At 56.6% G+C, this 26,698-nt stretch overlaps 1 protein-coding gene across 3 annotated transcripts; it reads right to left on the bottom strand.

Annotated features, from left to right (window-relative positions):
- Nucleotides 1-714: 714 nt before the first annotated feature.
- On the bottom strand, nucleotides 715-25,954 carry LOC144942911 (SID1 transmembrane family member 2-like). Of its 3 annotated transcripts, none has more exons than XM_078869926.1 (27): nucleotides 25,807-25,954; nucleotides 25,041-25,264; nucleotides 24,149-24,549; nucleotides 22,960-23,081; nucleotides 20,912-21,097; nucleotides 20,517-20,562; nucleotides 19,852-19,968; nucleotides 16,932-17,015; nucleotides 15,580-15,679; nucleotides 13,731-13,799; nucleotides 13,245-13,338; nucleotides 12,702-12,757; nucleotides 10,888-10,974; nucleotides 9,001-9,194; nucleotides 8,523-8,596; nucleotides 7,968-8,034; nucleotides 7,393-7,466; nucleotides 6,430-6,553; nucleotides 5,942-6,059; nucleotides 4,964-5,100; nucleotides 4,071-4,179; nucleotides 3,760-3,836; nucleotides 3,005-3,051; nucleotides 2,543-2,648; nucleotides 1,958-2,068; nucleotides 1,307-1,420; nucleotides 715-977 (listed from the first exon to the last, which is right to left on the bottom strand). In XM_078869926.1, exons 3-27 carry the CDS (start codon nucleotides 24,512-24,514, stop codon nucleotides 915-917), a joined length of 2,742 nt encoding a protein of 913 aa, XP_078726052.1. In that variant the 5' UTR covers nucleotides 24,515-24,549; nucleotides 25,041-25,264; nucleotides 25,807-25,954; the 3' UTR covers nucleotides 715-914. The 3 variants fall into 3 exon arrangements, with proteins under 3 accessions (XP_078726052.1, XP_078726051.1, XP_078726053.1); XM_078869925.1 differs by having other exon boundaries at nucleotides 25,041-25,193; nucleotides 25,807-25,937; XM_078869927.1 differs by lacking the exons at nucleotides 15,580-15,679; nucleotides 16,932-17,015; nucleotides 19,852-19,968; ... (4 more) ...; nucleotides 25,041-25,264; nucleotides 25,807-25,954 and adding an exon at nucleotides 15,268-15,287.
- Nucleotides 25,955-26,698: the final 744 nt, after the last annotated feature.

The raw sequence follows: 26,698 nt of genomic DNA, 5'->3' as shown, positions 1-26,698 counted from the left end.
ATCTGGCAATAACCGTGCTGGAGCCACGTGCCGCCCGGATCCGGTCCGGGTGGCTCCATGGTGAGGCAGGGAGAGGCAGGGAGCAGCAGGGGGGGGGGCTCCATGGTGAGACAGGGGGAGCGGGGGGAGGGGCTCCATGGTGAGGCAGGGAGCAGCAGGGGGAGGGGCTCCATGGTGAGGCAGGGAGAGGCAGGGAGCAGCAGGGGGAGGGGCTCCATGGTGAGACAGGGGGAGCGGGGGGAGGGGCTCCATGGTGAGGCAGGGAGCAGCAGGGGGAGGGGCTCCATGGTGAGGCAGGGAGAGGCAGGGAGCAGCAGGGGGAGGGGCTCCATGGTGAGACAGGGGGAGCGGGGGGAGGGGCTCCATGGTGAGGCAGGGAGCAGCAGGGGGAGGGGCTCCATGGTGAGGCAGGGAGCAGCAGGGGGGGCTCCATGGTGAGGCAGGGAGCAGCAGGGGGAGGGGCTCCATGGTGAGGCAGGGAGCAGCAGGGGGGGCTCCATGGTGAGGCAGGGAGCAGCAGGGGGAGGGGCTCCATGGTGAGGCAGGGAGCAGCAGGGGGGGGCTCCATGGTGAGGCAGGGAGCAGCAGGGGGGGCTCCATGGTGAGGCAGGGAGCAGCAGGGGGGGGCTCCATGGTGAGGCAGGGAGCAGCAGGGGGAGGGGCTCCATGGTGAGGCAGGGAGCAGCAGGGGGGGCTCCATGGTGAGGCAGGGAGCAGCAGGGGGGGGCTCCATGGTGAGGCAGGGAGCAGCAGGGGGAGGGGCTCCATGGTGAGGCAGGGAGCAGCAGGGGGGGGCTCCATGGTGAGGCAGGGAGCAGCAGGGGGAGGGGCTCCATGGTGAGGCAGGGAGCAGCAGGGGGGGGCTCCATGGTGAGGCAGGGAGCAGCAGGGGGGGGCTCCACGTGGATCGGCGCTCAGAAGACGAGGATCCGGTCTCTCCGAGTGGAGTCCAAGTCGTCATCCAGCGTCAGCAGCACCTACACACGCGCACACACACGTGTGTGTGGTGTGTGTGTGTGGGTCACAGTGGGGAGTGGTAGTTTAGTGGTTAGTGCATTATGCTGCAAACCCAGCAACCCGCGTTCGACTCCCGTTCACGGTCAGCACCAGTAACGATCATCTGAACCGGTCCGTGGGTGTCGTTAGATCAACTCGGCCTCAAATGAGTACCTGATGCGATGTGTACATATCATGCATTTGTATGGTGTGTGTACATGCATGTATACGTGCAGGTGTGTGAATGCGTATACGCGAATGCTTGTATGCGAATGCGTAAATGCGTGTGTGTAGGAGCAGGTGCGTGTACCATGAAGGACAAGAACATGGCGATGGAGGAGAGGAAGTGCCAGATGTCGTGGTGGTCGTAAAACTTGAGCAGCACGCACTCCTTGTTGCGCTCGCGAGACTGTGCGGCGGTCTCCTGCACCACACGGCCGCCACACACGACGCACGGCTGTGACACACGGCTGTGACATATGGCTGTGACGCACCACTGTCACGCACGGCTGTCAAGCACGACCGTGACGCACGGCTGTCACGCACGACTGTCACACACGGCTGTCACGCATGGCTATCAAGCACGAGCGTGACGCACGGCTCGTGACGCGTGAAACTCTCGACGCACACGTGACACTTCCTGATGACACTCCGGCTACAAATTGGCCCGGGCAGATGCGAAGTGTTGGGGTCCGATCCAACAACACGACGTCACTTCTGCGACGTCACACCCGAGGTTTCCTGCCACGAGCGGTGGCTCTGCGTGGCGTCACGGCTGCTGGCACAGACGACGAGCGGTCTCGCTCTCGCGCAAATGACGCGGAACAACCCGATGGCAAGATACAGAATTGTTCTCGATAATGGGGATCGCATCCCGACCACCGCGCGTCGCAAGCAGTCTTCTCTCGGGTCTGCGTGCGTAGGATCAGGGGGGAGAGGTGGGGTGAGAGGTCAAGCTGACCTCCCAGCTGGTAAGCCCCTGGAAGAAGAAGTACATCGCGAAGCCCCAGGCCACCGAAGCTGCCAGGATGCAGAGCAGTGGTGTCGGGCGGATGGACTCCCCGCTGCGGATCTACACGCGGGGACACGCGGAGACACACACACAGACACACAGAGACACACACAGTCACACGGGGGAAGACGGAGAGACACAGTCACACAAGAGACATGCGGGGTAAGAAACGCTTGCCACTACATGGAGGGCAGGCCAGATGATGAGGACGTGATGAAGGTTAATATGATGACGATTTGGCCGTGATGGGGTAAGAGTCCCGAGGAGATGACCAAGGTGAGACGAGCGACGACGACGATGATATCCTTAAGGAGCACCACGTGATCGGAGCGATGCGATTACGGTGATAACACTGCAACTGTGTGGCTTTGAGACGAATGTGATGATGACGATGCTGCTGCCATCAGCTCTGCTCGTGTGCTGCTGACGACGATGATGACAATGATGATGATGACGATGATGACGATGATGACGATGATGACGATGATGACGATGATGACGATGATGACGATGATGACGATGATGACGATGTACCTTCATAATGATGTAGAAGGCCGAGTAGAGGAGCAAGTTGCACATGAAGATGGCGAGCAGGTAGCTGTCGAAGTCCCGCGGCCGATACACCATGCCCCATATCGCACTGGCGGTTGGCACAAGATTATTAATGACACGGAAAATTGTACGATTATATTATCGCGAATGCTGGAAGGAGCAATGCGATCAGCAGCTAAAGCCACTGTCCGAGGTCTGCTGGCCACGACGAGAGGGTGTCAGGAGAGAGTTCGTGTAGTTTTGCTGTTCCTCCTCTGTTGAAGGAGCGCAGAGCACAGTGGGTTTACAGTGTGGTCCAAAGTTAGGGTGGCATGGCCACAGTCACACATTACTGTGGCTTGTGTCTAAATTTCCATTGACTAACCACGATAGCAATAACACAGTGAGAATCGGCGACTGATGATCACGGTAGTGGTAGTAATGTGCGAAGATTCGTGTACTCACTAGGACCAGTTAAAAGCATTGCCGAGCAGCAGCAGAATGAGCCTGTCCTGTAAGAGACGCACGCACAGCATGCATCATGTACACAGTCACGCACAGCACACACCACGTACACAGTCACACACGCTTGCACGTGCCCAGAACGCACACACACACAATCTCCCACTCACACATACGACCTCCTACTCACACACACACACACGACCTCCCACTCACACACGATGTCCCGCTCACACACATGATCAACAACCACAACAACAACCGCCAATCGCCACTAAGTGGTTGTGACATCACCACGGCACATGTGCCAGGCTATGTGCACGTTGAGGCCACGTGCAGTGTCGAATGCCCGCTGGCAGGAGGTCACGGGGCAGACCCAGGTGCCACTGGTTTGACTGACTGAGATGACTGGCCGATGCACCACCTGTGCCCCCTACTGTGCCAACTTGCTGTGCAATAGCCACCCGGTGCTCCGCTCGTTGTTGTGATCTCCAACACACACACATTCTCTCACTTACACACACGATCTCCCACTCACACATACAATCTCCTACGTGTGTGTTAGCGCGTGCGTAAGTGAGGATGTGTACGCGTGTATTAGTGTGAGTTGTGTGTGCGCGTGTGTGAGCATGTGAGTGAAGGTTTGTGCACGTGTGTGAGTGAAGGTCTGTGCGCGTGTTTGAGTGAACGCGTGCGAGTGCATGTGCGTGAATGTGTGTGAATGTGTGTGACTGCGCGTGAGTGTGCGTGTCTCTTGCCATGTGCATGGGCCGGTTGCACTGCCGGATGCAGTCCGTGTAGAACACGTGCGCTATCGTCCGGAAAATACCCAGGCCTGGACACGCGCACACGCGCACACACACACAGGGACAAAGATAAAGACCCCCCCCAGTATCATCGCTGAACATTCGTTTTGTAGTCTGCCTGTGCTGTGGTGCCGTGGTGCCGCCCACCCTCCCCAACACCCCCCCCCCCCTCGCTATAGGGCTGAGTGAGAGGCATGACACGTGCGTGGTCACGCGGTGCTGTGCAGGGTGTGCCTGCAGGGGGTGTGCTGCGGCACACTCACTGAACCTCCAGCGCCCCACGTGGTAGATGTGGAAGCTGAGCGCCAGAGCCGCCAGGATGTGGACGATGGTGCAGAGGATCCAGAACCACACGGCGCTCTTCGCCACCACCTGCACACAAGCACACACACACACAGAGTATTATTGCTGTTACCACTGCGCTTGGTCACCCACGAAAAAACTTCAGGAGGGTCCTGTGAAGTTTTCTGCAGTACGAGGCGATGCTCATGCTGTGTGGGATTCCTAGTTGAGTGATTTTGCAGGAAATGGTTCAGCATCCGGCTGCGTTGTGTGCATGGTTTTGTGGCTGTGGCAGGAAACTGCAAAAACAGAGAAAAACCACGCAGAGCACAGGGAGAACATACAAACCACACTCACTCACCTACTCGAATAGGGGGAGAACATACAAACCACACTCACTCACTGACTCACTCAAATAGGGGGATAACATACAAACCACACTCAGTCACTTACTCAAATAGGGGGATAACATACAAACCACACTCACTCACTCACTTACTCACATAGGGGGATAACATACACAACTAACTCACTATCTGACTCTCTGACTCACTCAAATAGGGGGAGAACATACACAACTAACTCACTCACTGACTGACTCACTCGATTAGGGGGAGAACATACAAACTCCACTCAGAAAGGAGCCCGAGTTGAGAATCAAACCCAGGCTGTTGTTGCGGCATGAGCATCTCCACGGTGCAGCCACCCTACACAGCCCTGCACAGCCCTGCACAGCCCTACACAGCCGTGCATAGCCCCACACAGCCCTGCACAGCCCTGCACAGCCCTACACAGCCGTGCATAGCCCCACACAGCCCTGCACAGCCCTACACAGGCCTGGGCAGCCCCACACATCCCCAGACAGCTGTCTCACCACGCCGAGCACGGCGAAGAAGATGACAACAGCGAAGGAGGCGTAGGCCTTGTAGGCGCTGGCGTTGACGTCCGAGTGGCGCTTCTGGTAGAGCTTCAGCATGCAGAGCCCCGCGATGATGTACATGAACGCCGTGTCTGCACGCGGTCGCACGTCGCACACGCGCACGGCAACGCACAGACGCGAAGATCCCCCGTGTCACCCGAATGGACCGTTTAACTATGGATCGCCCGCACGTCACACCTACGAGGTGGTGGGGTGGCCACCGCCACGCGTTGATGTTCACACACATTGCACCAGGCGCTCGGTTCATGCCGCGTCAACCTCCAGGAGGACGTCCAAGAGCGGTTTGCACATTCGCCACCGTTAGTGGTCATGACGAGCGGGAATCGAACTCGGGTCATCGGGTTCGCAACGCAGAACACGCTAACCGCTGCACGGCAACACAGTACACAGAGTACGCACAGTATATGATGTAAGATTGCGTACTCAAAGGCCGTATCGGCAGCAAACTCAGACATTGTGACACCGTACTGTTGTGGAGGCAGCAGCGAGGGTTGGTGGATCTCACACGGATGTTGTGAAACTGCCTTCCCCTGGCTGGGCATCGAGATGCCATATCCTGGCTCGGCAGGGGATGGCAGTACAGCAAGCGGACCAATTGCCATCTGTTTCAATCTGTACGCCCCCTCCTGCATGGCGTGGATTATCACTGTGTGCTCCGGTTTCCTCCCCACGTGAATAATAAACATAACTCATCGATAATCGGCTGAAAACCTCCCAAAAAGAACACCCCAATGTCGTGGCAAGACCCTCCTGAAAAACAGCCCTATGACTCAGCGTGGCTTCCTGGATAAATATATACGTTTAACAATTAAAATAAAGCATTTACACCGCACACGCGATGAAGGCGGCCGACATCGACGGCGCGACGACGGCGCGATGACGGCGCGATGACGTTGCCCTCACTGCTCGTACCGAACTGGAAGTTGGAGTAGTTGGGGCAGACGTGGTAGCAGGCGCTGAGCACGCCCTCCATCATGAGCGCAAAGCCCATCGAGTAGAAGAGGCCAAAGTGCTTGGGGAGGCCGTGGTCCTGCACAAAGACAAAGACCCCCCCCCCCCCACCGTGGTGGCCTTCACCAGACTATTGGGGCAAGTGCCGTTCGCGAGCGGCGCCCACGCAGGCCGCCGGCACATCGCGACTTTGAGGCGGCGTGGCCAACACAACACGCCCCCCGCCGCCTGTCCCCCCACCCAGTGCTGACATGTCAACATCGCCGTACCAGGCCGAGCTGGCCAAGGAGAGAGACCCAGGACGCGTTCAAAATATTCGTCACCGATGGTGGTGGTGAGCGGAATCGAACTCGGGTCACCGTCGGATTTGTGGCACAACGCGCTAATCACTGCGTCGCCGCTTCCCGATAGAAACAATGATAAAGACGACCTGTATAGCCTTCACAGACCTGGAGGTGCGCGGGGTCCTTCCGGACGGCGAGCTGGTGGGAAAACTCCCGAAAGCCGACGATCAGCAGGAAGAGCAGCCCCAGCAGGAAGTAGCCCAGGTTGCTGAACACGTTGTTAAACGAACTGCAGAGACACAGAGACACAGGTCCCCCGTATAGCCTTCAACAGACCGTTGGGGCAAGTGATGTTAGCGAGCGTCTCTGAAGGACGACACTGAACACGAGGGGGGGGGTGGGTGGCCAGCACCACGTCCGTCCGCCTTTGTCACGAGATGTAGAATCCATTTGTAAATCTTGCAGAGCAGCGCAACGCTCCGTGTTAAAGAACGGCCCGTGGAAGCGGATATCACAGAGCTACCACGGAGATTGCTTCAAGTAACTTCGAATCCACACAGAATGGCCTGCGGAAGAAGAGATCACAGAACTACCTCGGAGATCCCTCCTCCAAGTGACCTGTGCTTCCCCCCTGCCCAGCTATGCCTAATTCTCAGTCGCCAAATTAATCAAAGAGAATTTCTGAGTTTTTCTTTATTTTTGTACAGTAGTTCGAGATGAGGCTGAGACCATCACCTAACTTGAACTTCAGAACTCGGTTTAATCACAGCTGTACGAGTCTGTGGATCTCTATGTGAGTCTATGGGACGACCAGGCTGAGACCATCACCTCACTTAAACTTGAGAACCCGGCTAAATCACAGGCAGCTGGCACCCGGATTCAAACACAGCATTCTCAGCACTACTTTGCCCTCCCACTTATCCACCTCATCCACCTCATCCAGGATGCAGCCAATCAAGCGCTGGCACGCGCGAGCGAGCGGGCGGGCGGACCGACGCCCACGGCGATCGCGGACGGCCCGAGGCCGCCGGCCCCATCCCAGTGCCACCCTCGCCCGGCACACTCCCCCCGCGAGGGCACGCCGTCGGCGGTGCGCCCACGGAGGCCCCACGCCCACGGAGGCCCCACCTGAGCATCCCCAAGGGCCTCGCACACAGGAAGTTGTAGTAGCAGATGTCCTGGTCGCCGGTCGTGTGCAGCACCTGTATGCGCGCACGTGAGCAGACAGAGACAAAGACCTCCCGTGTAGCCTTAAACAGACCGTTGGTGCACCACGCTTGGCCACCTTGGTCTCCCTAGTGGCGATGTTTACACATCGCAACAGGTACTGATTTGATGCTCAGTCAGCCTAGGGGACGCCCGGGACCGGTTCACATATTCGGCGCTGTTATTGATCGTCAGCAGGAATCAAACTCAGGTCGCTGGGTTCATAGCGCGGTGCACAAACCATTGTGCCACCACTCCCCACATGAGCAGGAGAAAGACAAAGATTCCCCGTATATCCTTTTGGGCCAAGTGCCGTTTGCGAAAACCTACGAAGGTCGGCACGGCACAGGAAGACAAAGACAGAGATCCCCCCACCCCCCATGTGTAGCCTCCGCAGGGGGGATCCCCCTGCACCCCAACCCCGGGTGAACGAGGTGGAGGTGGTGGCGGGGGGGGGTGGTGGCGGGGGGGGTGGCGGGGGGGGTGGCGGCACTCACGTTCTGGTAGGTGAGCACGAGCTGAATGACGGGCAGCACGTAGAACACCCCCACCGTCAGCAGGTTCCTGTGGCGCACCAGCGCAACGACGCGTCACAACAGCGTCACAACAGCGCAACGACGCGTCACAACAGCGTCACAACAGCATCACAACAGCGTCACAACAGCGCCACCGTGGTACTCGCGCCAGGCTAGGTGCAGCTCTGGGCCGTCATGTGGAGTGCGGGAGGCTCGCTGCTGCTAGCAGGTCACGGGATGGAGCCAGGTGCATCGGGTTGTTATTTAGCACACAAAGATAAAGGTCCCCTACATAGCCTATTCCAGACTGTTGGGGCAAGTACTGTGAGCAAGCACCTATGAAGTGGCTCAAGACTGGATTGACACGAACGTCACCAGCGCATCGGCACCACCCCAAAAACCCTGAGCACAGGCGCACAAGTATGATGATGTGGGCACGCAGCCTCTTGTCTGTCTTTGTGTATGTATGTTGAACTTCTTTCGCACCGTACGTAGCCAACCGCGTTAATGGGAGTTGTACGTGTGTGGTGTCCTTACCAGCAGTAGATGCGGTACTTGCGTCCGATGACGGTCGCTCGCTTTCGAGAGAGATCTGACACGTACAGACACGCCTGCAGCACGCACGTACGCACACACAAAGATCCCCCGTGCAATCTTAACAGACTGTCGGGGCAAGTGCTGCGAGTTACCACCAATGTGGGGAGCGGTAGCGTAGTGGTTAAGGCACTGTGCGACGAATTCCACGACCCAAGTTTTGGGCCTCCCCTATGTCGACTCAGCATTAAGTGAATACCCTCTGCGGTGTGGAGTACACATCAGCAACGGGGAGACAAAGACGGCCAAGTGCGCATGGAGTCAGCCACACGACCCCCTCCTTGCGCCGTGCCAGCCCTAGCAGGCTCTCGCTAACAGCACTTGCCCCAACGGCCTTCGCAGGCTACACAGTGGGGGAGGGGGCCCTTTGTCTGTGTGGGTGCGCGCGTGCGAGCGGGCGGCGGCTCCCGCGCTCGGCCACCTTGCTGCGGATGACGTTCTTGTCGCTCAGCACGTCCTCCAGGGTGTCGTAGTCCTGGTCCTCGTCCTCGGAGAGATCCTCGCCCTCCTCCTCCGACGAGGAGCTCTCCGGCCTCGTCGCCGCCGGCCCCGCAGCCTTAGCGCGGCCCGCGCGGCGACCCCCCGCGACCCCCACCTCCACGTTCGCCGCCCCGTCTGACGGACGGGCGCAGCGGTCGAGCAGCGGTCAACGCGCGACGCCGCGGCTAACGACGCCGCGGCTAACGACGCCGCGGCTAACGACGCCGCGGCGCACGCGCGTGCCCTCGTGTCGCCGTCGGCTCGCGACGTCCCGACATTTCGCCGCACGTGCCGGAAGCTTCTCCGGTTTTAGTCGCGCCGGTTCCTGAAGAAGCTCCCGAGCGCGTGCGGCGAAACGTCGGACGTCGGGCCGAACGACGCGTGGGACGACCCTAAAGCTACGCAGTAGCGACCGATATCCCAACCGTCCTGTGCCTCTCCTGTGTCGACGCAGCATTAAAAGCAGGACCCAGTGCGGAGCGCAGTAAACATCAGCACTGGAGAGACGAAGTCGACCAGGCGTGATGTTGGCCACACCGCCCATTCATGTACCATACCGACCTTCATAGTTGCTCGCTAACAGCCTGCGTGGACTACACAGACAATCTTTGTCTTTGTACAAACATGTTTGTGTGCGCCCGGAAATGCGGATGGAGAGTAAATAGGGGCAGCAGCAGAAGCAGTCGCGCACGAGCGAGAAACATCCCCTCGCCTCCCGCCAAGGTCCGATTCACGTGACAGCAACAGAGGAACGGGCAAGTGAGCGAACAGGTGAGCGAGCGGAGTTTTGGAGAGTGGGTGGGTTGGTGAGTGGATGAGTGAGTGGGTGAGTGGATGAGTGAACTAAACTAAACTATTTATTTTACCGGGTAAGCTTCACAAAGCTGTATAGCTCTTTTTCAGAAGCGACCTGGCCACAAATGATAGCTCAACGTAGAAATGCATAGCACCCAAAGTGGAGTGAGTGGATGAGTAGGTTGTCGAGTTTGCAAGCGAGAGGGTGAGAGGCTACACGAGTGAATAAAGCTAAAATGTAGAGCTAGTTTGCGGTTGGGGTGTCTGGGTGAGCGTGTGAGTGAGGAGAGCCTGGGTGAGGAGTGAGGAGCGTGTGCTGTTGTGTGAATCTGGTCGACGCTGTTAATATTGTAGTCGCGTCCGAGTCTGTGGGTCTCATGGAATCACTCATCCAGTCGGGTTGGCTAGGGCAGTCGCACGCTTAGTCGGACACTCCGAGCGTTGGTGTGAGGGGCACGCCACTACCCCCCACAGCCCCCACTTACATGAGGCCAGCCAATCGGTGAACTCGGTGAATCTTTTTATGGACACGCACAGCCAATAGCCATGTGTGTTGTTGCTCGGTGCCCCCGCGGTCTGTGACGTCACCAATCAGCTCGGGGCTCACTAATCGCACACGAGCGGTGATCTTAAGCATCATTAGCTTTTACCCGACCCCTAACCTGACCCATAACCCGACCTCTAACCCTAACCTGACCCCTAATCTGAATCTCACAAGGCCTGCGGCTCACAACAACGAGGCCACTCACTCTCGCAGTGAGACTCATCCCCCCATGTCCTAAGTTCTCGCCCCACTGAAGGTAAAGTCGAGATCTAGCCCTCTCGGTCTGGGTCTCCCTGCAGACCCAGTTTGTTCCGCCCTCGTGCTGCGCCCTGCACGGTGATCGTAGCCGCCGTCGCGCTCGATGACCTTCGTCCACCTTATCCACGTCGTCATCGTCACCACATATTATTTTCGTCACTCGTCGCGTGAGCGGAAATGAACGGCGTGCGAGTTTGCGAGGGGGTGGGGGGACGACTGAGCGGTGATCACCGTTGGCCACGGGAGTGCTGATGGAGCCGTAGTCGCTCCGTGCGGAGGAGGAGGTTGCATCAGTGCGATCCACCATGACCTCCTGACCTACGGAGGTCAGGTGGCAGCAAAGAGGTCGTCGAGAGAAAGAATCAACTTCCCAGTCACGGTGCCTGCTTCTTGCAGCCCCCCGCACCACTACCTCGAGGCCTCTCCAGACCGACAGAACGGAGGAAAGGACTTTCCCACCAACCCTGATTGCACTGCAGAATGTGGGAAGCAGTGCGGTGATGCCAGGCAGCTGCAGACCAAGCAAGCACCCGGAGCTCAAACACTCACGCACGCTCACACGCTCACACACTCTCAAGCAAAGATCCCCCTGATAGCCTGAATAGATTTTGGGGAAGTGCTGTTAGCGAGCACCGATGAAGGCCGGAATGGTGTGCATAGGTGGAGGTGGGGACAGCACCAGGCCCGACCGCCTTTGTCTTCCCAGTGCTCATGTTTACATGAAGGGCAGTGGGCATTAACCACTAAGCCAACCCTCCCCACACACTCACAACAATGAGACACGTGTGGACACAAGGTTAACATGTGACAAGCCAAAATGGACACAAGCTTGGACGCAAGCACAGGTGAGGACGACAAGAGACGTGAGAACGACACACACGGACACCTGCACCGTTCCTCTGGGCCTTGTCCACGCGCCTCTAAGTACCCATGTAAACTCGCAGTGACGGGGATGGTGAAGTATGGTCAAATAAACCCCACAACCTACGGGGCATGCCGAGTCCCACGGTTTGCTTCTGTTGGGACTACGGCGTTAAGACCGGCAAATCGCCCGATGATGCTGGATGTAATTACCAGCGAAACATCGTACTACTCAAATTGTAAATGTTGTGGATTTACTCTCCAACACACCGGTGGGCTGAAGTAGTAACCAATTGGCGTTTTGTTTACGTGACAAATCCTTGACTAATTGGCTGTCAGGTGGTGGAGGGTTACGACACATTTATACTTACGCGATCTAACCCAAAAACCTTTATCATGAATAACATTGGTCGTGAAAGCCTACGTGTTAAACTAGGGCGTTAGCTCTGCGCGAGTCCGTGGTTCGAGCCCGGCGCCTGCTCTGGCTCACACTGCGGCTCCCGCTACCCACGAGTGCCACGCGACGTCCGCTTACAAGTGCACGACGAAGATCCTGTGTCGGTGGCACAGTGCAAACTTTGCACAATTACATCGTTCAATCGCAGATTACTCCACAGAGTAAAACCACACGGCACCATTGGCCCACACTGGCAGACTATACCGGTCTGTGAAATATAGCGTGAATACCATATGGATTAATCGAATAGAATTGCTATTTACACTACTATGACTACAGGTATTAGTGTCCAGACAATTTTGAACGGACAGAGACAGAGCACAGACACAGAACAGAGGCACAGATAGAGATCAGAGCAGACACAATTAGGGCACAGACAGAGACACAAGTAGGGCACAGACAGAGACACAGTCAGGGCTGAGACAGACAAAGACAAAGAGCACAGACAGACAGCGAGACTTACCTACGATGGCTCCTGATCGAGCGGCGTTTTGTGGGCAGCAAACAGAGCACAGGGCATAGAACAACCACACGGTTACAGCGCTGCCACAACGACCACAACAATCATAACTACCACAACGAGCACAACTATCACAACGAGCACAACTACCACAACGAGCACAACGACCACAACGAGCACAACTACCACAACGAGCACAACGACCACAACGAGCACGATGACCAATAGCAACGGTCAACCAGTAACGAAAGCGAGATACTTGCTTACTCTGCTCCTCAGGACTCGCAGTTTCCACCAGGGTCATGTCCCCGTACAGGCGGGATCTGGAGAAGGGAGCGACGGACGGACGGACACAGAGACAGACGGGCAGACAGACATAGGCAGACGCAGACACAGACAGGAACAGACACAAGCGGACGTCACACAGCGAGCGTGCGTGGGAGTGTGCGTGTGGGTGTCCGCCCGTACCCGTGCGTGCATCACCTCGACTGGTGCAGGGAAGCGGTAGCGCAGTGGTTAGGCCGCTGCGCCACGAACCCGGCCACCCGAGTTCGATTCCGGCTCACGGACAACATCGGTGACTAATATCTGAACCGGTCCTGGGCCTCCCCTAGTTCGACTCGGACTCGAAGGAGTACCTGGTGCGATGTGTAAATATTGCCACTGGGGAGACAAAGGCGACCGGGCGCGGTCCTGGCCACCCACCCCCTCGTGCGCCGTGGCGGCCTTCATTGATGCTCGCTAACAGCACTTGCCCCAAGTCTTTATGGCTATACAGGAGATCTGTCTTTGTACCCGTGCGTGCGTCACCTCCACTGCTGCAGGCCGAGGGCGATGAAGGCGATGAGGTAGAACGGCAGGAAGAGGCTGCAGCCAAACACCACCGCGTTGATGTATGCGTGCGCTACACACACACGGCGAGACAAGCGACGAGACACGATGAGACACACGACGACACACACAGGTAGACACTCACAGGTAGACACACGCATAGAATCTCATAATCATGTACCTGTACACACGGGCAAAACACATTCACGCAGACGCAGAATGAGACACGATAAGACAAACAATTGAAACACAGCGCAAAAGGCTCAGACACACGGAGACAGAATCACATCACACAAACACACACACAGGGACACACTGAGACACACACACAGAGGCATCCTGGGCGGCGGCTCAACGCAGCGGGGGGCTCTGAAATGATGGAAGACGAAGGTGGAGATTGAGGGGGGGGGGTGTGAGGGACCAGAGTGGGGGTCTCTGGAGGAGGAGGGCGGTGCGAGAACTCACGTGAGGCCGTTCCTTTCACCGTCACGTTGAACATTTTGATGTGAGCCTGGCTGTCAACCACCACCCCTCCTGCACACCGCACGGCACGCCGCATCAAGCCACACCGCTCACCAAGCCACACCGCTCACCAAGCCACACCGCTCACCAAGCCACACCGCTCACCAAGCCACACCGCTCACCAAGCCACACCACTCACCAAGCCACACCGCTCACCCAGCCACACCACTCACCCAGCCACACCACTCACCCAGCCACACCACTCACCAAGCCACACCGCTCACCAAGCCACACCACTCACCCAGCCACACCACTCACCAAGCCACACCACTCACCAAGCCACACCACTCACCAAGCCACACCACTCACCCAGCCACACCACTCACCAAGCCACACCGCTCACCAAGCCACACCACTCACCAAGCCACACCACTCACCAAGCCACACCACTCACCAAGCCACACCACTCACCCAGCCACACCACTCACAAAGCCACACCGCTCACCAAGCCACACCGCTCACCAAGCCACACCGCTCACCAAGCCACACCGCTCACCAAGCCACACCACTCACCAAGCCACACCACTCACCAAGCCACACCACTCACCCAGCCACACCACTCACAAAGCCACACCACTCACCAAGCCACACCGCTCACCAAGCCACACCGCTCACCAAGCCACACCGCTCACTCAGCCACACCGCTCACCAAGCCACACCGCTCACCAAGCCACACCGCTCACCAAGCCACACCGCTCACCAAGCCACACCGCTCACCAAGCCACACCGCTCACCAAGCCACACCACTCACCTCCTGTGTGCCACACACCAAGCGACACCACAGCAAGCCACAACACATTGAGGACACGCCACAGCAGGCCACAACACATTGAGGACGTGCCACAGCAGGATAAACACTCAGGTGCGAGGAATGACATGGGGGGGGGGCCCTTCTCTCTCTCATTTCTCCCCCCACCATTATCTGTAGCCCGGAGACTTCTGGGCGGGACCCAGTGGTGCAGTTGCACCGCCTTCACACTCGAGGACTACGCCCCTGCAGCCTCCCTCGACGACGCCAATCTCAACACCTTCGTCAATATCACGAGCATTGTTTCAGGCGACGACCCTTCTTCAGAGCACATGAATAGTGAGGCAAGAGACGTAAAGTTGGAGACAGCCTCTCTAAGCATGCGCTGTGAAGAAGGACCACTGCCAAAAACGTCACCTTTGTTCTTCGTAAAGTCGCACAGTGGTGTTATTGGCGATTGTGTTGAGTTTTTGTTGTTGATGTTTGTGCACCGCTGGTGTCAACACTGCAGCAGCGGTGGCAGTCTCGCCAAGTGATCTGATTAAACCAAGGTTCTCAGCATGGCAACGATCTCAGCCCAGTCAGATCATCACTTCACACACACAGGGTTCCACGGCCCATACCACGACTCATCAATGATGTCTGGGTCGGATCGCGTTCCAGGCTCGACTGCCATGCAGATATAAAGAGTGAGCAGGGTGAGTGGAGCGGGGTGAGCGGGTGAGCGGGTACCTGGCTTGATGGGGGTGAGCGGGGTGGGTGGGTGAGCGGGGTGGGTGGGTGAGTGGGTACCTGGCTTGATGGGGGTGAGCGGGGTGGGTGGGTGGGTGAGCGGGGTGGGTGAGCGGGGTGGGTGGGTGAGCGGGGTGGGTGAGCGGGGTGGGTGGGTGAGCGGGGTGGGTGGGTGAGTGGGTACCTGGCTTGATGGGGGTGAGCGGGGTGGGTGGGTGGGTGAGCGGGGTGGGTGAGCGGGGTGGGTGGGTGAGCGGGGTGGGTGAGCGGGGTGGGTGGGTGGGTGAGCGGGGTGGGTGGGTGAGTGGGTACCTGGCTTGATGGGGGTGAGCGGGGTGGGTCCACCGCAGGTGACGTCGTCCGCCTTCACGACAAACACCACGAAGAACTGCCCGGAGCGGCAGTCCTTCTTCTGCTCGCCACGCCGCCCCACACCGCACAGCAAACCATTACTCCACAGCACACCAAACAGCACCAGATAACGCCAGCGTCACACCATGCACCGGCGTCACGGCGCACGTTGAGACAAGAACACCGCACGGCACAGCGCCAACGGCGCAACACTCCTCACCAAACCAGCACCGCACCGCACAGGAGAAAGGTACCAGCAATACGCCAGCACCGTACCACGACCCACACCACACCGCACGCTACACCAGCAGCACACCATGTCCCACATCACACTACAGGACCACACCGCACACACCACTCTCCATCCACACAGGACAGCGTTCAGCAGCACAGACACACATACGGGCACGTGCCTGTGCTTCGTTGACTGTGTGTGCGTGTGTGGGTGGCGGCATACACGTGTGTGGGTGTGTCTGTGGGTGGCGGCATACACGTGTGTGGGTGGCGGCATACACGTGTGTGTGTGTGTGTCTGTGCACGGGTGCCAACAGTGCCATCTGGCACAGTGGGGAGCACAGGTGGTGCATCTGCCAGTCATCTCAGGTAGTGAACCCACGGCAATGGGTGTCCAGTGATCTCCTGTCTGCAGCGAGCCTTCAACACTTCACATGTATGTTGAACTTCTTTCACACCGTACATATCCAACCGTGCTGATCGGAGGTGCGGGAGAAGGACAACAACTAAACACTTCACGGCCTCAGAGTGCACGAGGCTGGCTGGCACAAGCGCTGTGCTGACATCACGGCCACTTTGTGGCGAACGGCGGTTGTTGTTATATATGCATCTGCTTGTGTACACGTGGGTTAGTGTATACATATAAATGTATACATATAAACACATGCAGGGAGCGGCGGCGCAGTAGTTAGCACACTGCTTTACAACTCCAGTGAGCAGATTTCGTATTGCCGCTCAAAGATAACCTTAGTCGTGATCATCTACACTGCTGCTGGTGTGGTGTGTAAAGATCAGCACTGGGCAGACAAAGGTGGCCAGTCGTGGCTCTGGCCACATCAGAATCTTTATTTAGACTGCAGGAGGAATCCGATGAGCAACGAAGTTACTTTCACAAATGTGAAGCAGGGGTGTAGGGGAATGGGGTCAGCAAGTTACAAGCACCCGCTCGTGTGCCGTGCTCGCCTTCGTAGGTGCTGCTCGCTAACAGCACTTGCCCCAACAGTCTGTTAAGGCTATACGGGGGATATTTGTCTTCGTGTTTGTACTTGGGTGCGTATGTACGAAGGTGTGCTCGTCACCTGCACAGTGATGGCTGCCCGCGACGTCATCGTCTGGTAAACCCCGGAGAAGTCGACGTTCTGGTCCAGGTCGTTCACAGGGCACTGAGAAGCCAGGCCTCCATTAGTCCACAGCCGTCATCACAATCGAGCGTTTTGTTCACGGCACATACACCCAACAACTGTGCCTGGGAACCGATTTGTTTCATAGCCGTGCAGATCGCACGCAACGCCGTGCTGCCTGTGGGTTCCTGGTGGCTACGCTACTGCGCGTGGCCCGTGACCCGGCACTGTTGTCAAGGCGGCAGCGAGGGATGGTGGATCGCACACCGATGTTGTGAAACTCTGTTCCCACATTTAATAGCGCCAGTTTCTCAGCACCTGCTCGACGCCTGCCTCATCTGCGATTCCTCTTCTCGCCTCCGATACATTTTCTCTCTCGCTGTGCGGCGGAGGTGGTGGTGCAATACAGGCTGAGAGTAATACAGGCTGAGAGTAATACAGGCTGAGAGTAATACAGGCTGAGAGTAATACAGGCTGAGAGTAATACAGGCTGAGAGTAATACAGGCTGAGAGTAATACAGGCTGAGAGTAATACAGGCTGAGAGTAATACAGGCTGAGAGTAATACAGGCTGAGAGTAATACAGGCTGAGAGTAATACAGGCTGAGAGTAATACAGGCTGAGAGTAATACAGGCTGAGAGTAATACAGGCTGAGAGTAATACAGGCTGAGAGTAATACAGGCTGAGAGTAATACAGGCTGAGAGTAATACAGGCTGAGAGTAATACAGGCTGAGAGTAATACAGGCTGAGAGTAATACAGGCTGAGAGTAATACAGGCTGAGAGTAATACAGGCTGAGAGTAATACAGGCTGAGAGTAATACAGGCTGAGAGTAATACAGGCTGAGAGTAATACAGGCTGAGAGTAATACAGGCTGAGAGTAATACAGGCTGAGAGTAATACAGGCTGAGAGTAATACAGGCTGAGAGTAATACAGGCTGAGAGTAATACAGGCTGAGAGTAATACAGGCTGAGAGTAATACAGGCTGAGAGTAATACAGGCTGAGAGTAATACAGGCTGAGAGTAATACAGGCTGAGAGTAATACAGGCTGAGAGTAATACAGGCTGAGAGTAATACAGGCTGAGAGTAATACAGGCTGAGAGTAATACAGGCTGAGAGTAATACAGGCTGAGAGTAATACAGGCTGAGAGTAATACAGGCTGAGAGTAATACAGGCTGAGAGTAATACAGGCTGAGAGTAATACAGGCTGAGAGTAATACAGGCTGAGAGTAATACAGGCTGAGAGTAATACAGGCTGAGAGTAATACAGGCTGAGAGTAATACAGGTTGAGAGTAATACAGGCTGAGAGTAATACAGGCTGAGAGTAATACAGGCTGAGAGTAATACAGGCTGAGAGTAATACAGGCTGAGAGTATTACAGGCTGAGAGTAATACAGGCTGAGAGTAATACAGGCTGAGAGTAATACAGGCTGAGAGTAATACAGGCTGAGAGTAATACAGGCTGAGAGTAATACAGGCTGAGAGTAATACAGGCTGAGAGTAATACAGGCTGAGAGTAATACAGGCTGAGAGTAATACAGGCTGAGAGTAATACAGGCTGAGAGTAATACAGGCTGAGAGTAATACAGGCTGAGAGTAATACAGGCTGAGAGTAATACAGGCTGAGAGTAATACAGGCTGAGAGTAATACAGGCTGAGAGTAATACAGGCTGAGAGTAATACAGGCTGAGAGTAATACAGGCTGAGAGTAATACAGGCTGAGAGTAATACAGGCTGAGAGTAATACAGGCTGAGAGTATTACAGGCTGAGAGTAATACAGGCTGAGAGTAATACAGGCTGAGAGTAATACAGGCTGAGAGTAATACAGGCTGAGAGTAATACAGGCTGAGAGTAATACAGGCTGAGAGTAATACAGGCTGAGAGTAATACAGGCTGAGAGTAATACAGGCTGAGAGTAATACAGGCTGAGAGTAATACAGGCTGAGAGTAATACAGGCTGAGAGTAATACAGGCTGAGAGTAATACAGGCTGAGAGTAATACAGGCTGAGAGTAATACAGGCTGAGAGTAATACAGGCTGAGAGTATTACAGGCTGAGAGTAATACAGGCTGAGAGTAATACAGGCTGAGAGTAATACAGGCTGAGAGTAATACAGGCTGAGAGCAATACAGGCTGAGAGTATTACAGGCTGAGAGTAATACAGGCTGAGAGTAATACAGGCTGAGAGTAATACAGGCTGAGAGTAATACAGGCTGAGAGTAATACAGGCTGAGAGTAATACAGGCTGAGAGTAATACAGGCTGAGAGTATTATTATTATTACTACCGCTGGGAGGAGAAATGAGACGGAAGATAAGAGGCAGACAATGCAAGTGCAATGGAACACACACCCATCCGGTAAGCTATCCCGGCGCAATGCATTTGCGTATTCGGTAATTGTTCAGGGCAACAATGCCTTAGCCATCAATCAGTGTGTCCGTTTTTTTCTACGGCGACTCCCAAATTGCAACGCAATTTTGCACTTCAGCGAGGTTTCTTAAACCCCAGTCAGCACGATCCCCCCCCCCGTCACCATTCACGCAGATACCGTTAAGTGCTGAGCGCGTCGTACGGGATGTATTTAACAATCACTGGGGAAGTGCAGCGTAAAAAGAGTTAAAAGCGGGAAGACGGAGCGCGGTGGCGTGGGGATCGCGCGGAATGAAGTTCAGGAAACGCCACACTAAGATTGATTTCAAGTTGGATCATCGCTACGAGAGTCGTCGCACCTCCCACCCCGGCTACAGAAGGAGAGACTGACAAACAGACGGAGCTAATGCACGAACGCTGTCGCCATGAGTTGGAGGAGACCGTGGTGGTGTAAGCGTGACGTCGCGACCTCGGGTAGCCCCCCTCCCCCCGCGCCCTGCTCACCCCCACGTCCTGCACAGAGAGGACGCTGCAGGGCAGGGTGCTGTTTCGGCGCAGGCCACGGGCCTGCACCTCCACCACCACCGAGTCCTCGCCGTCCCGGAACTCGTACAGCAGGTACTGAGGACGCCATGCACGGGGGGTGGGGAGGGGGCATGGGAGGGGCGGGGCACAAGGACAGCTCACGAGTTCACGACTATGAGCTCGCACTCCAACAAGATAAAGACAAAGATCCCCCATATAGCCGTTCGGAGACTGTTGGGGCAAGTGCTGTTTGTGAACACCTATGAAGGCCGGTATGCCAGGTGGGTGGGTGGTCAACACCATGCCCGGCCGCCTTTGTCTCACAAGCGTTGATGTCAGCCTCGGGGAGGCCCAGGACTGGTTTGGATAGTCGCCACTGTTATTGTTCGCCGGGTTCGTAGCGCAGCGTGCTAACCACAGCACCACCATTTCCCATATACTTACAAAGATAAAAATCCCCCGCATAGCATCTAACCGATTGTTGGGGTAAGAGCCGTTGTACATACTCACACAGTGCAGTTCACATTCCCAACACTCGCGCTCGCGCTATCCCGCACACACTCCGACCACCCGCTCCTCAACTCACACCCCTCCGCGCACACCCCGCCGCGCCTGCACACCCATCGCCATCCCTGCGCACTCACCTGTGGCTGCGAAGGTGTGGCGTTCAGTGACTTCATCTCTCCCGCCCTGGCACGGGACACGGCACACGCATGAGCTGAAACATGGTATCGCAGTACGAGAAACGGTATCGCAGTACGAGACACGGCGCGTGGGTCACGGACACAGCACACACAGTACGAAACGTTGCACACAACAAGGGATGCAGTGGGTGTACGGGTTTCTGGGGTTGTGTGGGTTGCCGGGGTTGTGGTTATGCGAGTTGGCGGTGGGTGTGTGGGTTTGCCACGGTCGTGTCGGTTGCCGGGGTTGCAGTGGTTGCGTAGGTTGGCGATGGGTGCGTTGGTTGCGTTGGTTGCGTGGGTTGTGTGGTTGCGGGGTCGCAGGATCTGTTTGCGACGGCTCGCGTGGGCCTCACTTGAGGATGAAGGGGTACAGGTGGTGGGCCTTGAGCTGGAAGCTGATGACGTGCGAGGCCTGGGAGCCCACGGTCACCGTGAATCGGCGCTCGGGCGCCGCAGGCGGCCTGCGGCCCGGCTCCACGGCCAGCTCCGGCGTGCACAGAGTGCGTCCCGCCTCCAGGTAGAGGAAGGGAATTCCCGTGCTGAGCCGCACACACGCACACAGACACGCACACAACGCACGCGCGCACACACACGAACAAACAAAGAGCCTGACATGTATGACCTTTGTCCTCGAAGTGACACGTGCAGATTCACGGTGTTCCACGTGTCACCCCGTTATACGCAGCGGGCAGTCTCTGTTTCGGCCTCTACGCCGCACGGCTTCTCAACCATCTTCACAGCACATCCAACAACAAAAAGAATACTGTGGGCCCTTCAGCCAACAGTGGATTGATCGCACAACGGCGGCGCACCTGGAACTTTGCTGCAACACACCGGTGTTCTATGACATACCGGTGCGTTGCAATGCACCACTGTGCGGTGAACGTTGTGGAACCGCCGCGTGGGCTATGCGTTCCAGAAACATCTCGTGATGCTGGAACACTCCACTGGCATTTCTTTCACGTCGATTATTTTTATATTTTTGGAATATAATTTGTTGAAATATATGTATTGTTATAATTAAATTCGCTTCACAAGCTGTATATGGGCTATAATCCTGAAAATATCAAAAAAGAGGGAGCTCTGTCGCGATATTTGGCCTACTCTTCCATGCTGGACAGACGTCTGGGAGGTGAAGGGCATATACCCACACTTTACCCCACCCACCACACGGGACCTGCCGATGATCGACTACACTGCCGGGCAGACAGAGACGGCGTAAGGGTGGGGGGTTCAATAAACCGGCATCACTGTTTGGACTGCCGCGCCGGGAGGTGGGATCGGCGAGCTGTGAATCGCAGCTCCGGTGACCTGCTCACAATAACCCCGCGGTGGCAGCTTCCTTCACATCGCGGTTAATACAGTAAACGTGTTGGTGTTTATGGAGGGTAAGTCGCGTTTATTGCTGGCCTAAAATCCAGATCACTTGGGTCCATTGCAGAGGAGCAATGGTTTGGCAATGGTTTATTTATGAAAAGTTCACATGACCATGGGGGGGGGGGGGATAGACGCTTATGTAGGACGCCTGGCTGGAAAGTAAAAATTTGCACGATTAGTGAGGCTTAACTGGCACCGTGACTGGTTGTGTGTGTTCCAGCTGCCGTGTGAGCCCAGGCAGGCTGTCTGTGCCGAGCGGCATGTGCACCGAGAGGGGTGTGCTCTGGCTGGGTGTTTACTGGCAGCACGTGGACTGTTCTTGGTGGTGCATATTTTGTCTGGGGGTGTATTATGTGATTTGTCGGCAGGTCTACGGCTGGGTGCTGGCTGGGTGCTGGGAGTGTGTGTGTGTATGCTGTGTGTGCTGGTGTGTGTGCTGTGTGTGTGTGTGCTGGGTGTGTGTGCTGGGAGTGTGTGTGTGTGTGCTGGGTGTGTGTGCTGGGAGTGTGTGCTGGGTGTGTGTGCTGGGAGTGTGTGCTGAGTGTGTGTGTGCTGTGTGTGTGTGTGCTGTGTGTGTATGTGCTGTGTGTGTGTGCTGGTAGTGTGTGTGTGCTGTGTGTGTGTGTGTGCTGCCTGTGTGTGTGTGCGTGCTGGGTCTTTGTGTGCTGTGTGTGTGCTAGGTGTGTGTGTGCTATGTGTGTGCTGTGTGTGTGTGCTGTGTGTGTGTGCTGGGAGTGTTCGTGCTGTGTGTGTGTGTGCTGGGAGTGTGTGTGTGCTGGGAGTGTGTGTGTGCTGGGTGTGTGTGTGCTGGGTGTGTGTGCTGGGAGTGTGTGCTGGGTGTGTGTGTGCTAGGAGTGTGTGTGTGTGTGTGCTGTGTGTGTGTGCTGGGTGTGTGTGTGTGTGTGCTGGGAGTGTGTGCTGGGTGTGTGTGTGCTGGGAGTGTGTGTGTGTGTGCTGTGTGTGTGTGCTGGGAGTGTGTGCTGGGAGTGTTCGTGCTGGCTGGCGATGTGCTGGCATCACTCACGTGCCCCGCAGCACTATAGGAAGCTGCCAGCTCATCACCCCCTGCTGCTGCTGAACAACGAAGAGCAGAGGGGCGGTCGAGTCGTTCCAGCTGCTCTGCACCCACACGCGCACTGCTGCAGTCTACACACCACGCACCACATTCCATGCATTACACCACACAGGGCACACCACACAAGGCACACCACATAGGATAAAACCCGCCGCACCGACATGTCGCGCACCACACGACCCCGTGCATCACACACCACACTGTGCACCACGCCACTGTGATGTCAAAATGTCACTGTCCAGCGGGGGCAGAGCGGTAGTGCAGTGGGTCCCGTACAATGCTACAAAATCTAGCATCCAGTTCGATTCCCGGCCACGGCTAACATCAGTTACGCGTAATATCCTAAACTCATTATGATGCCCCCCCCCCCCGCCTCTTCCATCAACTTGCAATGACCAGAATAGTGAAGTATGGTCAAACAACAAGCATGACCGGGCACTGTGCAGAGAGGGCCTTCATCCTCGTGGTGATCTGACCGATAAATTGTTGTTGTAGCCACCTCTCAGGTATGCTGAATCCAACGCGATCTACCATGTTATATTTAGGGCCATTGGTAAACACGCGGTAGCAGCAGCAGTGGCCACGCGCGTCATGGCGCTCACGAGCAGCGGACCGGCGCTTCGCGTGACCAATCGAGCCGGCGGCCCCACCATCATCCACCACCTGAGCTTCCACTGTACACAGGAAGTGAGGGATCAAGGGCGCTATCGTGGGAAGCACAAGGCTGCTCCCACCACTGCCAATGAAGTGATCAACTGTGAATGGTGGCCGGGCGGGCGCTATGACTGTGAATAGGGGGGCCAACACACGTGGCACGTGGTTATAGGTTGACATGGCCACGTGGCACGTGGACACCAGCTCACACACACAGAGGTCGACATTTCGACGGTGTAGCCTTCAAGACTTGCTGGGGCGAGTGATATTAGCGAGCACCACGCCCGGCCGCCTTTGTCTCCCTAGTGGCAATGATCACACATCGCACCAGGTACTAATTTGAGGCTGAGTCCACCTAGGGGAAGCCCAGGACCAGTTCAGAAAATTGTCACTGGTACTGGCCGTGAGCGGGAACCGAACCCGAGTCGCCGGGGTTCGTCGGGGTTGGGAGAGCGGTTGGGAGAGCGGTTGGGAGAGCGGGCACCTTGTTGAGGACGTAGCTGTAGTCGTACACGGCGCTCGTGCCGTTCATCACCGAGCCGTTGTACACTTTGTTGAACTCGGCCGTCTGGACGTTGGCGAGGCCCGGGCCGATCAGCCAGACCACGCCGATCAGCAGCGGGCCCGCCCGGCGCGCCATCCCGCGGGCCTCCACCACCACTGCCACGGGCGCCGTCGCCACCGCCAGCAGCAACCGCATCATCAGCACCATGAGCACCGTCAGCATGCGCATCATCACGATGAGCATCTCCATGGTGACGGTCAGCATGTGTATCGTCACCACCAGCATCTCCATGGTGAGCAATATCATCTGCTCCATCGCTTCGTTCAGAGGAATCACCACCGGCATCGTGGCGCCGTCTCACCGTCCGCCCCCTTCAAGTGCTGGGGAACAACCAGGTAGACAGGGCTCAGTGATGCAGACCTCGGGGGTGCAGGGCTAGGAGGTGCAGGGCTAGGGGGTACAGGGCTAGGAGGTGCAGGGCTAGGGGTACAGGGCTAGGGGGTGCGGGGCTAGGAGGTACAGGGCTAGGGGGTGCGGGGCTAGGAGGTAAGGGGTAGGAGGTACGGGGCTAGGAGGTGCGGGGCTAGGAGGTACGGGGCTAGGAGGTACAGGGCTAGGGGGTACAGGGCTAGGAGGTGCGGGGCTAGGAGGTACAGGGCTAGGAGGTACAGGACTAGGAGGTGCGGGGCTAGGAGGTGCGGGGCTAGGAGGTACGGGGCTAGGAGGTACGGGGCTAGGAGGTGCAGGGCTAGGAGGTACAGGGCTAGTAGGTACAGGGCTAGGAGGTGCGGGGCTAGGAGGTGCACGGCTAGGAGGTACAGGGCTAGGAGGTGCGGGGCTAGGGGACACTTGGGGTGGTGGAGGAACTCGCCTCGAGTATCGCCGCCAGCCACTTGAGTCGCATCCGCACAGCAAAGTCTGCGGACTCTGAACCCGGAGCCTGGGGTCAGGAACCCGGAGCCTGGGGTCAGGAACCCGGAGCCTGGGGTCAGGAACCCGGAGCCTGGGGTCAGGAACCCGGAGCCTGGGGTCAGGAACCCGAAGGCACGAGGAGCCGCGTGGTTGAGAGATGCTGGAGAGAGAGGCGTGGGGAGTCTGGAGGAGACACGAGGACACGTGTGGAAGCGAGGAGAGACGCGGAAAGAGCAAGAGACAGACAACGTCCGTGGTGGGGGGGGGGGGCGTGGGGAGACGCGGGTCCAGGGGGAACGGAGAGAGACGGCCAGAGAGACACTGCGAGACTCGAGGGAGACAAACCGGGACAGTCGCCTGGGGTCGAGGAGCTCCTCGGGAGGCAGGCAGAGACACAGAGAGACGGTGAGAGACATAGACACAGAGACACGGTGAGAGACATAGACACAGAGAGACACGTGAGGAGAGCCACCCAGGTTGAGAGACACGGAGAACCCCACAGGGAGACACATGAGGAGAGACACCGGTAGGGACAGGAGTTTTGAGACACGGTGAGAGACATAGACACAGAGAGACACGTGAGGAGAGACACGGAGAGCCACCCAGGTAGAGACAGGAGTGAGAGACACGGAGAACCCCACGGGGAGACACATGAGGAGAGACACGGAGAACCCCACAGGGAGAGACACGACGGGGGGAGGGAGACAGAGACGGCGCTTGCTCACCTCGTGCTCGCCTCCTGCCCCTCGACTCTCGCCGCGCCGTCTCTCGCTCTCTCGCTCGCTCCCTCACCGCGTCTCTCTCGCCCAGGCTCCAGAGCTGCGCTTCTCTCCGCCCCGAGGGCGCCTCGCGGCCGCAAGAGCCCCGAGGGCGACTTCCATCCCCATAGCGACACTTGACGTCACCGCTACGGTGAGCGCGCGGCTGCGTAGGTCACGTGACACCAGGGGCGGCGGGGTGGGGGGTTTAGGGGGAAGGATGAGTCTATGCCTCTATGGGTTCTAGATTTGAAGCTTTCGTGACTGCAAGGATTCATACGCTTAGGTTTTTTCGGTAAAGTCACGTACGTAAAAATAAATAAGTAATAAAAATACATAATACACATAATAGCAATAATAATATAAATAAAATAATAATAAAATTTATATTATTTATAAAATAAAATAATACTTTTATTTATATTATGTCTTTTATTTATTTAGTTTTACCTAGGTGACTTTACCGAAAAAACCTAAGAGTATGAGTCTATGGGTTTCTGAGTCTGGGTCTCTGAGTCTATAGGTCTCTATGGGTCTGTAGGTCTCTGTGAGTCTGGAGGTCTCTGTGGGTCTCTTGAGTCTATGGGTCTCTGTGAGTCTATAGGTCTCTGAGTCTATGAGTCTCTGTGAGTCTGTAGGTCTCTGTGGGTCTGTAGGTCTCTGTGGGTCTGTAGGTCTCTGAGTCTATGGGTCTCTGTGGGTCTGTAGGTCTCTGTGAGTCTATAGGTCTCTGAGTCTATGGGTCTCTGTGGGTCTCTGTGAGTCTGTAGGTCTCTGTGGGTCTGTAGGTCTCTGTGGGTCTGTAGGTCTCTGAGTCTATGGGTCTCTGTGGGTCTGTAGGTCTCTGTGAGTCTGTAGG

This window comes from Lampetra fluviatilis, chromosome 29 (assembly GCF_964198595.1).
Source record: "Lampetra fluviatilis chromosome 29, kcLamFluv1.1, whole genome shotgun sequence".
In the NCBI taxonomy this organism is placed as follows: Eukaryota; Metazoa; Chordata; class Hyperoartia; order Petromyzontiformes; family Petromyzontidae; genus Lampetra; species Lampetra fluviatilis.
Note: the sequence above shows the minus strand (reverse complement) of the source record. Positions and strands in the feature narration are given on the sequence as shown.